At 60.3% G+C, this 11761-nt stretch overlaps 1 protein-coding gene across 3 annotated transcripts; it reads left to right on the forward strand.

Moving 5' to 3' along the window:
- The first annotated feature begins 5550 nt into the window (after window positions 1-5550).
- Window positions 5551-9984, forward strand: SLC39A4 (solute carrier family 39 member 4). Of its 3 annotated transcripts, XM_003281159.3 has the most exons (12): window positions 5551-5854; window positions 6368-6649; window positions 7050-7242; window positions 7358-7494; window positions 7572-7743; window positions 8037-8209; window positions 8371-8508; window positions 8585-8716; window positions 8893-8947; window positions 9071-9223; window positions 9453-9640; window positions 9733-9984. In XM_003281159.3, the coding sequence occupies exons 1-12, from the start codon at window positions 5651-5653 to the stop codon at window positions 9859-9861; spliced, it is 1956 nt and encodes a 651-aa protein (XP_003281207.2). In that variant the 5' UTR covers window positions 5551-5650; the 3' UTR covers window positions 9862-9984. The 3 variants fall into 3 exon arrangements, with proteins under 3 accessions (XP_003281207.2, XP_030660827.1, XP_012363468.2); XM_030804967.1 differs by lacking the exon at window positions 6368-6649 and having other exon boundaries at window positions 5657-5854; XM_012508014.2 differs by lacking the exon at window positions 5551-5854 and having other exon boundaries at window positions 6002-6649.
- Window positions 9985-11761: the final 1777 nt, after the last annotated feature.

Genomic DNA, 11761 nt, shown 5'->3' on the forward strand with positions numbered 1-11761 from the left:
AGCTCCGCCTCCCGGGTTCACGCCATTCTCCTGCCTCAGCCTCTCCGAGTAGCTGGGACTACAGGCGCCCGCAACCACGCCCGGCTAATTTTTTTGTATTTTTGGTAGAGACAGGGTTTCACCGTGGTCTCGATCTCCTGACCTCATGATCCACCCGCCTCGGCCTCCCAAAGTGCTGGGATTACAAGCGTGAGCCACCGTGCCCGGCCATTGTAGCATTTTTCTCTCAGCGGCTGAGAACGCCAGAACCGCTTGACATCTGTGGCATCTAGAGCCAATGGAATGAGGTGTGTAGAGAAAGGCAGATGGTGAAAATCAAGTCGCATGGTGTTCCATGGGGGCTTGGGACGTCATGGAGGAGGCAGGTGGGCTCTGTGCACAGGCTGAGTGGGGGCTGCCTCTCAGACGGCCAAGGGGGGGCCGTCAAGCAGAATGATGACGTCAGTGGCTGGAGAGGGAGGCTGAATCCCGCCAAGAAGCCGGAGGACTGGCCAGGGGCACTGCTGTGGGAAGTGGGAAGAGACTGACCAAGGAGCCAGAGAAGAGCCCCCAGGACAGCAGGATCCAGGGCACCCGAGGGAGCTGAGGAAGGGTACTGTCAGGTCGGGCCGTGGGGCCTTGATGTCCTTGACAGGCACATGTGGGTACGGGGTGCTTCGAGGGAGGACCAGCGCCCAGAAACGTGTGTGTCAAGGGGGGCAGGTGGCCAGGGAGGGTCATTTTGATTTTTGGTTTTTTTTTGAGAAGGAGTCGCTCTCTCTTGCCTAGGGTGGAGTGCAATGGCGCAATCTCGGCTCACTGCAACCTCCACCTCCCGGGTTCAAGCGATTTTCCTGCCTCAGCCTCCCGACTAGCTGGGATTAAAGGTGCCCGCCACCACACCCGGCTAATTTTGTATTTTTAGTAGAGAGGGGGTTTCACCGTGTTAGCCAGGATGGTCTCGAGCTCCTGACCTCAGGTGATCCTCCTGCCTCGGCCTCCCAAAGTGCTGGGATTACAGGCATGAGCCACCATGCCCGGCGTCTCTCCCTTTGTTCCTCTCTGCCTACCTCCCTCCCTCCCTTCTTCCTTCCTTCCTCTCTTTCTTTCTTTCTTTCTTTCTTTCTTTCTTCTTTCTTTCTTTCTTTTTCTTTCTTTCCTTTTCTTTTCTTTCATTTCTTTCTTTTTTTCCTCCTTCCTTCCTTCCGTCCACCTCCAGAACTTTTCCATCCAAACAAAGTAAAGCTCCATCCCCATTAAACACTCACGTGCATTCTCCCCCTCCCCAGCCCTGGCAGTCACCCTTCTTTCTTTTTTTTTTTTTGAGAGGGAGTTTGGCTCTGTCGCCCAGGCTGGAGTGCAGTGGCACGATCTTGGCTCACTGCAGCCTCCACCTCCCAGGTTCAAGTGATTCTCCTGCCTCAGCCTCCTGAGTAGCTGGAACTACAGGGGTATGCCACCACCCTGGCTTAAGTTTTGTATTTGTTTGTTTGTTTTTGAGTTTCCCTCTTGTTGCCCAGGCTGGAGCGTGATGGTGCGATCTCGGCTCACTGCAACCTCTGCCTCCCAGGTTCAAGAGTTGCCTGCCTCAGCCTCCTGAGTAGCTGGGATTACAGGCGTGTGCCACCACGCCCGGCTAATTTTGTTTTTTTGTTTGTTTTTTATTTTTTTTGAGACGGAGCCTCGCTCTGTTCCCATGGCTGGAGTGCAATGGCGCGATCTCGGCTCACTGCAAGCTCCACCTCCCAGGTTCAAGAGTCGCCTGCCTCAGCCTCCTGAGTAGCTGGGATTACAGGCATGTGCCACCACGCCCAGCTAATTTTTTTTTTTTTTTTTTTTTTTTTGAGATGGAGTCTTGCTCTGTTGCGCAGGCTGGAGCGCAGTGGCGCAATCTTGGCTCACTGCAAGCTCCGCCTCCCGGGTTCATGCCATTCTCCTGCCTCAGCCTCCCCAGTAGCTGGGACTACATGACCCACCAGCACACCCTGCTAATTTTTTTTATTTTTAGTAGAGACAGGGTTTCACCGTGTTAGCCAGGATGGTCTCGATCCCCTGACCTCGTGATCCGCCCACCTCGGCCTCCCAAAGTGCTGGGATTACAGGCGTGAGCCACTGGGTGCCAGGCATGTTTTTTTTTTTTTTTTTTTTTTTTTTGAGACGGAGTCTCGCTCTGTCGCCCAGGCTGGAGTACAGTGGCGCGATCTCGGCTCACTGCAAGCTCCGCCTCCCGGGTTCACGCCATTCTCCTGCCTCAGCCTCTCCAAGTAGCTGGGACTACAGGCGCCCGCCACCACGCCCGGCTAATTTTTTGTATTTTTAGTAGAGACAGGGTTTCACCGTGGTCTCGATCTCCTGACCTCGTGATCCGCCCGCCTCGGCCTCCCAAAGTGCTGGGATTACAAGCGTGAGCCACCGCGCCCGGCCAGGCATGTATTTTTTAAATTTATTTAATTTTTTTTTTCTTTTTTGAGATGGAGTCTCGCTCCGTCGCCCAGGCTGGAGTGCTATGGTGTGATCTCAGCTCACTGCAAGCTCTGCCTTCCGGGTTCAAGCAATTCTCCTGCCTTAGTCTCCTGAGTAGCTGGGATTACAGGCTCCTGCCACTATGCCCAACTAAGTTTTGCATCTTTTAGTAGAGACGGGTTTTCACCATGTTGGCCAGGCTGGTCTTATACTCCCAACCTCAGGTGATCCGCCCACCTTGGCCTCCCAAAGTAGTGGGATTACAGGCATGAGCCACTGTGCCCGGCCTGTTTTTTGTTTTTTTTTTTTAATTTTTTGTTATTATTTTTAAGATAGAGTCTTGCTCTGTCGCCTAGGCTGGAGTGCAATGGCGTGATCTTGGCTCACTGCAACCTCTGCCTCTGGGGTTCAAGCAATTCTCCCGCCTCAGACTTCTGAGCAGCTGGGACCCTGCCACCATGCCTGGCAAATTTTTGTATTTTTTAGTAGAGATGGGGTTTCACCATGTTGGCTAGGCTGGTCTCGAAGTCCTGACCTCAGGTGATCCGCCCGCCTCGGCCTCCCAGAACCTTTTTACTTTCTGTCTCCATGAATTTGACTGGCTGGGGTCCTCACATCAGTCAGATCGCACCGTCCTTGCCCTTTTGCATCTGGCTGCTTTCGCTCATCACAATCTCCTCAAGGCGCATCCAAGTCACGGCACAGGCCGGTTTCCTTCCTTTTTCAGACTGAATCATGTTCCACTGTGGATAAGCCACAATGTGTTCACTCATGCGTGTTTGGATACTTGAGTTGCTTCCATCTTTTGAATAATGCTGCTATTGAACATGGGCTTATGTTTTTTGTTTTTTTTCTTTTTATAGTCAGGGTTTTGCCAAGTTGCCCAGGCTGGAGTGCATGATGCGATCATGGCTTACTGCAGCTTCCACCTCCTGGGCTCAAACGATTCTGCCTCAGCCTCCCGAGTCACTGGGACTACAGGCGCCCACCACCACTCAGGGTGCCCTAATTTGTTTTTGTGTTTTTAGTAGAGCTCGGGTTTCACCACGTTGCCCAGGCTGGTCTTAAACTCCTGACTTCAAGTGATCCACCCGCCTCGGTCTCCCAAAGTGCTGGGATTACAGGCGTGAGCCAGCGTGACCGGCCAGTGTTGTTTTTAAGATGGGCCAATTGCAGTGAAGCTTGTTGGATGAGAGTGGGCCTGAGGGGCAGGAGAGTGCAACCCCTCTGCTCTGGGGAAGCTGGCCTCAGGCTGGGGCATGGGCAGGTGAAAGCCTCAACAGCTGCTCCTGGGCTACGGAAGAGAGTTTCTTCTGGGAGGGGTGGGGTCACATGAATGGAGGGAATGGAGGAGGCCTGTAGCCCAGCACTGAGGCCTACTGGGGAGGCAGCTGAGGAAGGCCACAGAGTCAGGCCCAGGCCAAGACCTTTGCCCTGAAGCTAAAATAGGCCCTTGAGCCTATTTTAGAATGGGTGGCCTCCAGCCAGCCCATTGGTCCTGGGGTGGTGTGGGAGAGAAAGGGCCAGTTTGGGTCCACAGCATCTTCGGGCTGTGTGTAGAGCGGCCCCCTCATGGTCCTGGGACCCAGAAATCATCCGTACCCCCGGCAGGATCTGCACCCCCGGCAGGATCTCCCCCCCCGGCAGGATCTCCACCCCCGGCAGGATCTCCACCCCCGGCAGGATCTCCACCCCCGGCAGGGTCTCCACCCCCGGCAGGGTCTGCACCCCCGGCAGGATCTCCACTCCGGGCAGACTCCCCTAAGGGCCCCCAGAAGGGTACCACTGCGGGTGGGCCCAGCCAGAGGGGCACCATGAGATCCTCCGCTTGGCAGGGTGAGGCCGGCAGGGGAAGCACCCTGACCCCAGGACACTGGGCCTAATGCCCACCCTGCCCCGTCCCGCCCTGTGCATGGCGGGACAGAGTCCTTGGGCCTCAGGCACCCAGCTCCCCACCCCAGCCCCACCCACAACGCTCAGGGTCAGGCTGGCTGGACCGGGTGGGAGGCGGCATCTGGACTCCCCCTTCAGAAGGCAAAGCTGCCCTGAGATCTGCCTTCCCCTTCCCCCAGACTTCCTGCCATCACCACCACAGTAGAGATAAGGCCTCTAGGCTCAAAGGCCAGAGAGGGAGCCCACAGAGAGGGCAGGGCTGAGAGCCACAGCCTCCCTGCCCCCGGGGCTAGAGCTGGGGTCTTGCCCCAGTCTTATCCTGACCCAAGCTCGGCCAGGTGGCTGCCAGGGCCCAGGCCCATCTCCCTGTTTGTCTGTGTTGGAGCTTCCTGGGGCTGTCTCCAGCCTAAGGGAGCATGACGCAGCAGGCACCTTTTCAGTTCATTTGACTCCATCGCAGTCCCCAACAGGGACCACAGCCCAGGACCCAGGAGGAGGGAGGTCCATGTCCCCACCCCCAACAGGGGCCAGCGAGGTTGTCTGGGCAGCCTCTGTTGGGAGGGGCAGAGGCAGGGACCTGGGAGCTCTCAGGCTCTGGGGGCATCTGTGCACCTCTGCCCTGTGTTCTCCAGCTTGGAGGCAGCCCCCAGATGGAGAGCCAGAAGGGGACACCCCAGCACTGCCTCACAGCTTGGGGGGCAGCAGGCAGAGGACAGAAGCACACCCAGGCTGGCCTGGCGTGGTGGCCCACGCCTGTAATCCCAGCCCTTTGGGAGGCCAAGGCAGGCGAATCACCTGAGGTTGGGAGTTCAAGACCAGCCTGACCAACATGGAGAAACACTGTCTCTACTAAAAATACAAAAGTAACTGGGCGTGGTGGCACTGCCTGTAATCCCAGCTACTCGGGAGGCTGAGGCAGGAGAATCACTTGAACCCGGGAGGCGGAGGTTTCAGTGAGCCAAGATCACACCATTGCACTCCAGCCTGGGCAGCAAGAGCAAAACTCCATCTCAAAAAATAAAAAAGACCACCCAGGCTGCCTGTCCAGGGGACGGGGCCCAGCCCTCGCCCCCCACAGGCAGTGGCTCCAGGCTGTTGGGGAGGATCTGCCGCTGGAATGGTTAACGCAGGCATCTCCAGCAGCCAATCACAGAGCTCTGCAGGAATACCTGGGAGAGGTCCTCATGCAGCCCGGGCGGGTCCTAGCCCAGCCCCAGTCTGGCCCTGGACAACCCCAGCAAAGCCGCCCTCAGCCAGCCCAGAAGCACTGGGCCTTGGCCACAGCAACACCCACTGAGCACACTGGGAGCTGAGTATGGCGTCCCTGGTCTCGCTGGAGCTGGGGCTGCTGCTAGCTGTGCTGGTGGTGACGGCGACGGCGACGGCGACAGCGTCCCCGCCTGCTGGTCTGCTGAGCCTGCTCACCTCTGGCCAGGGCGCTCTGGATCAAGAGGCTCTGGGCAGCCTGTTAAATACGCTGGCGGACCGTGTGCACTGCGCCAACGGGCCGTGTGGAAAGGTAACAGCCCCACCCGACAGGTCCCCCAGCCCTGGCCTCTTCCCGCCTGCTCCGCCCCGCCAGCTGGCAGCAAAGGGCCCTGGGCAAACTCCAGGAGGCGGAGGAGGCCAGCAGCAGTACCTGGGCACCCTGGCCCTCCCCGCAGGCCAGAGCCCACCCTCCTGCTCATGAGGGCAGACAGGCCTGCCTCTCCAGGGACAAAGTCCCTCTTCTCCCCAGGACCCCAGGGCCACCTCCCCCTCCGGCCTTCAGCCGTCAAATTGGCAGTGGCTCCAGGGGAGTCCCCTGGGGATGGGGGACCACTGTTGGGGACCCCTCTGCGTGCACCCCTGTAGTTGGGGAAGCAGAACAGGGGCCTGTGGAGACGGAAGGGTGCAAGGGGTTGAGAGGATGGTGGCCGTTGTTGGACCTGAGAGGGAGAGGAAACAGGCCCGCGGAGAAGCCCCTTGGCCAGGCCTGTCTCTCCCCACCCTGGTGGACCCAGCACCCCTGCTCACCCATCTCTGCCCACAGTGCCTGTCTGTGGAGGACGCCCTGGGCCTGGGCGAGCCTGAGGGGCCAGGGCTGCCCCCGGGCCCGGTCCTGGAGGCCAGGTACATCGCTCGCCTCAGTGCCGCCGCCGTCCTGTACCTCAGCAACCCCGAGGGCACGTGTGGGGACGCTCAGGCTGGCCTCTGGGCCTCTCGTGCAGACCACCTCCTGGCCCTGCTTGAGAGCCCCAAGGCCCTGACCCCGGGCCTGAGCTGGCTGCTGCAGAGGATGCAGGCCCGGGCTGCTGGCCAGACCCCTAAGACGGTGAGGGAGCGTCCAGGCAGACCAGGGGAATGGGTGAGGAGGGCCCCACCGCCCAGGGGGCCTGGCCTGGCTGCAAAGCCTTCAGGGAGCCTCGGGGCCTGGGGAGACGCCCGGGAGTTGGCCTCCAGCTGGGGATTCACAACGTGGGGTTCACGACTGGGCAGTTGGGAGCCTGTAGGAGCCCCAGGAGGGGCCTCGTGAGGGAGGAACCCAGAGGCCTGAGTGGGAGCCTGAAGCAGCTGGGCCCGGCAGGGAGGGCTGTGGCTCCAGGGAGGGGCGGGGCTGGTGGGGGCAGATTCTGTAGCTGGGGTGGGAGATGCAAACAGGGGCAGCGGGGTGGATGGCAGAGCTGGATGCAAGGTCACACCAAAGGCTGAGGCGGAGGCACCCTCTTCCCCAGGCCTGCGTAGATATCCCTCAGCTGCTGGACGAGGCGGTGGGGGCAGGGGCTCCGGGCAGTGCTGGCAGCGTCCTGGCTGCCCTGCTGGACCACGTCAGGAGCGGATCTTGCTTCCACGCCTTGCCGAGCCCTCAGTACTTCGTGGACTTTGTGTTCCAGCAGCACAGCAGCGAGGTCCCTATGACGCTGGCCGGTGAGGCCTGGGCTGGGCTGTGGAGGGGGCACCCCTGAGTCTCCAGCCTCTATGTCCCTGGGGGGCAGGGCTGGAGCCCACACAGATTCTCGGTGCCAACTCTTCTCCCTGCCAGAGCTGTCAGCCTTGATGCAGCGCCTGGGGGTGGGCAGGGAGGCCCACAGCGACCACAGTCATCAGCACAGGGGAGCCAACGGCCAGGACCCTGTGCCCCTCATCACCTCCAGCAACAGCTCCAGTGTGTGGGACACGGTGAGCTGCGCCCTGGGGTAAGATGGGGCCCCACTGGGGTCTGCTCAGGTCCCTGAGCCTGTCCTGCCACTCCCCAGGTATGCCTGAGTGCCACGGATGTGATGGCTGTGTATGGACTGTCGGAACAGGCTGGGGTGACCCCGGAGGCCTGGGCCCAACTGAGCCCTGCCCTGCTCCAACAGCAGCTGAGTGGAGCCTGCACCTCCCAGCCCAGGCCCGCTGCCCAGGACCAGCTCACCCAGGCAGAGAGTGAGTGCCCATGCCGACACTGGGCTGGCAGCGCAGAGGTGGGGCCCACGTAGGGAGGAAGGAGTGGCTGCCGAGGATGAGGGATGGAGAGAGTGAGCAGGGGCTGGAAGTAGAAACAGCAGACACAGGGGAAGGTGGCGTCGCCAGGAGGGGAGTGGTGCTTTGAGGCAGGAGCGTCAGCCTGAGAGAGGTCCTGGCCCACACTGACCGTCTGCAGCTCTGGTGAGCGACGCCCGGGAAGCAGGGGCTGAGTCTGGAAGAAAAGCTCTCACAGCCGCCTCACCCGTCCCCAGGGTATTTGTATGGCTCCCTGGCCACGCTGCTCATCTGCCTTTGCGCCGTTTTTGGCCTCCTGCTGCTGACCTGCACTGGCTGCAGGGGGGTCACCCACTACATCCTGCAGACCTTCCTGAGCCTGGCAGTGGGTGCACTCACTGGGGACGCTGTCCTGCATCTGACGCCCAAGGTCTGCCCCCACAAACCCCCGACCCTGGCCCTCCGTTCCCCACCATGGACTCCCAGGCCATGCCCTCCCCGGGCCCTTACCCACCCCACCCCCGACCCCTCTCCCTGGGTCTTGGTGGGAGGCGCCCTGGGACCCCCCAGCCCAGCGCCCCTACTCCCCAGGTGCTGGGGCTGCACACACATACAGAAGAGGGCCTCAGCCCACAGCCCACCTGGCGCCTTCTGGCTATGCTGGCCGGGCTCTACGCCTTTTTCCTGTTTGAGAACCTCTTCAACCTCCTGCTGCCCAGGGACCCAGAGGTCAGGCTTCTTGGGAAGGTACCCGGCGGGTGGGTGTGCCGGGGGCCTGGTGGACACTGAGCAGCTACCCTCACAGGACCTGGAGGACCGGCCCTGCGGCCACAGCAGCCACAGCCACGGGGGCCACAGCCACGGTGTGTCCCTGCAGCTGGCACCCAGCGAGCTCCGGCAGCCCAAGCCGCCCCACGAGGGCTCCCGCGCAGACCTGGTGAGTGGGCGCCAGATGCCCCACCCCACGCGGAGCCCCTCCCACGGACCCCATCCCACGCTCACACTCCCAGCCCCACTCCAGGCCTGCGGTTCGCCTCCCTCGGTGATCTGGGGCCCCGCCCCACCGCGTTCCTTCTCCACTTCCGGGCGGGACTTACTCAAGGCTCCTCCCAGGTGGCGGAGGAGAGCCCGGAGCTGCTGAACCCTGAGCCCAGGAGACTGAGCCCAGGTGAGCCCAGGGGGCGACCCCGGAAGGGCTGGGGGATCTGGGGTTTGTGTGGAGCGCGGGCGGGGCACAAGGCTTGGCGGTAGGGGACAGGCCACGCGAACCCACGGGCTTCTGCGCCCGCAGAGTTGAGGCTACTGCCCTATGTGATCACGCTGGGCGACGCCGTGCACAACTTCGCCGACGGGCTCGCCGTGGGCGCCGCCTTCGCGTCCTCCTGGAAGACCGGGCTGGCCACCTCGCTGGCCGTGTTCTGCCACGAGTTGCCGCACGAGCTGGGTGAGCGCAGGCGGGGCCTGGAAGGAGATGGGCGGGGCCGCACAGGGGCTGGGCGGGGAGACTGGAAACAGGTGGGCGGGGCCTAGAAGGAGATGGGCGGGGTCTGACGGCTAGGCGGGGAGACCGGGAACAGGTGGGCGGGGCCTGCTTATAAGGGGGCGGGGGCCGAAAGGAGGTGGGCGGGGCATGTAGATAGGAGGGCGGAGCTGTTGATGTGGACCCGCCCCAGGGGACTTCGCGGCCTTGCTGCACGCGGGGCTGTCCGTGCGCCAAGCACTGCTGCTGAACCTGGCTTCCGCGCTCACGGCCTTCGCCGGTCTCTACGTGGCACTCGCGGTTGGAGTCGGCGAGGAGAGCGAGGCCTGGATCCTGGCAGTGGCTACCGGCCTGTTCCTCTACGTAGCACTCTGCGACATGGTCAGGATGGCGAGGGGAGGGGCTGCTCTGGGCCGGGAGCTGAGCAGAGGAGCTGAGCAGGGGCGCTGACCCGGTGCCCACTTGCTCCTCAGCTCCCGGCGATGTTGAAAGTACGGGACCCGCGGCCCTGGCTCCTCTTCCTGCTGCACAACGTGGGCCTGCTGGGCGGCTGGACCGTCCTGCTGCTGTTGTCCCTCTACGAGGATGACATCACCCTCTGATACCCTGCCTTAGTCCCCCACCTTTGACTTAAGATCCCACACCTCACAAACCTACAGCCCAGAAACCAGAAGCCCCTATCGAGGGGCTTCTCCAACTCCAGTAAAGACACTCTTGTCCTTGGAGCATGGCTGTGCTCTCCTTGTTGGGTGGGAAGGGTCCTCAGCTGAGAAAGGACAATTGTGGCACTGCCTTCTCCCCATCCGGGTGCCTCGAAGCCGGGAGAGCTGCAGTAAGGGCCCCCCCCGCCCCCCGGCAGCCAGCCTCAGGCGCCCCCTCTTTGATGTGGAGACCCTGCCTGCCTGAGGAGTGGGGTCAGGAAAATTCACCCAGGTGTGTGGGCAGCAGGTGGGACCCTGTCCCCAAACAGGAATCCAACTTGCTTACCCATAACTGCTTACACAGCCGAGGGCTTATTTCTCTGTCATGGAAAGCAAGCCTGGAGATCATCAGACCAGAGTGTGTGGCAGCCCTGGGTTCCTGGGACCCCAGCCTGTTCTGACTCTGAGGCTTTAATCCTGAGTCCCTGTGTGGTGGCCTCCTAGGGCTACCATAACACAGCCTACCACAAACTGAGTGCCTTAAAATCAGAAACTTATTCTCACAGTTCTGGAGGCTAAAAGTTAGTAATCAAAGTGTCAGGAGAGCAATGCTCCCTCTGAAGTCTCTAGGAAACAGTCTGTTCCATGAGCCTTTCCTGGCTACTGGTGGCCCCAGGTGTTCCTTGGTTTGTGGGCAGTATGACTTCAATCCCTGCCTCTGTCTTCACATGACCTCCCCTCCCCCTTTCTTTCTTCTTTTGAGACAGAGCTTCACTCTGTCACCCAGGCTGGAGTACAGTGGCACCATCTCGGCTCACTGCAACCTCTGCCTCCCAGGTTCAAGCAATTATCCTGCATCAGCCTCCCGAGTAGCTGGGATTACAGGCACCCGCCACCACGCCCAGCTAATTTTTATATTTTTAGTAGGACGGGGTTTCACCATGTTGGCCAGGCTGGTCTCGATCTCCTGACCTCAGGTGATCCACCCGCCTCGATCTCCCAAAGTGCTAGGATTACAGGTGTGAGCCACTGCGCCCAGCCCACATGACCTTCTTTCTTGTGTTTCTGTCTCTTCTGATTATTTTTATTGTATGTGACTCTTGTCACCCAGGCTGGAGTGCAATGATGCGATCTTGGCTCACTGCAACCTCTGCCTCCTGGGTTCAAGCGATTCTCCTGCCTCAGTCTCCCGAGTAGCTGGGATTACAGGTGTGCACCAACATGCCCGGCTAAAATGTTGAAGGGCCAGCCCCTCTACACCTGTGGGTATTTCTCATCAGGTGGGACGAGACACTGAGAAAAGAAGTAAGACAGAGAAACGAAGCATAGAGAAAGAACAGTGGGCCCAGAGGACCCAGCATATGCAGGACCCACACCAGCACCGGCCTCCGAGCTCCCTCAGTGTTTATTGATCATCATTTTTACTATCTTAGCGAGGAGAGTGTAGCAGGACAACAAGTGGGGAGAAGGTCAACAGGGAAACATGTGAGCAAAGGAATCTGTATCATGGATAAGTTCAAGGAAAGGTACTGTGCCCGGATGTGCACGTAGGCTAGATTTATGTTTCTCTTTACCCGAACATCTCAGTGTAGCAAAGAGCGACAGAGCAGCAGTGCTAGATTTTTTTTTTTTTTTTTTGAGACGGAGTCTCGCTCTGTCGCCCAGGCTGGAGTGCGGTGGTGCAATCTCGGCTCACCGTAAGCTCCGCCTCCCGGGTTCACGCCATTCTCCTGCCTCAGCCTCTCCCAGTAGCTGGGACTACAGGCGCCCGCCACCACGCCCGGCTAATTTTTTGTATTTTTAGTAGAGACGGGGTTTCACCGTGGTCTCGATCTCCTGACCTTGTGATTCGCCCGCCTCG

This window comes from Nomascus leucogenys, chromosome 23, assembly GCF_006542625.1.
Source record: "Nomascus leucogenys isolate Asia chromosome 23, Asia_NLE_v1, whole genome shotgun sequence".
Lineage (NCBI taxonomy): Eukaryota > Metazoa > Chordata > Mammalia > Primates > Hylobatidae > Nomascus > Nomascus leucogenys.

Coding starts and splice junctions, on each gene's coding strand:
- SLC39A4 (XM_012508014.2), top strand. CDS start 6,146: ATGGGGGACCACTGTTGGGGACCCCTCTGCGTGCACCCCTGTAGTTGG. Junction 8,210..8,370: donor TCCTGCATCTGACGCCCAAG/GTCTGCCCCCAC, acceptor CCTACTCCCCAG/GTGCTGGGGCTGCACACACA. Junction 8,948..9,070: donor GCCCAGGAGACTGAGCCCAG/GTGAGCCCAGGG, acceptor CTGCGCCCGCAG/AGTTGAGGCTACTGCCCTAT.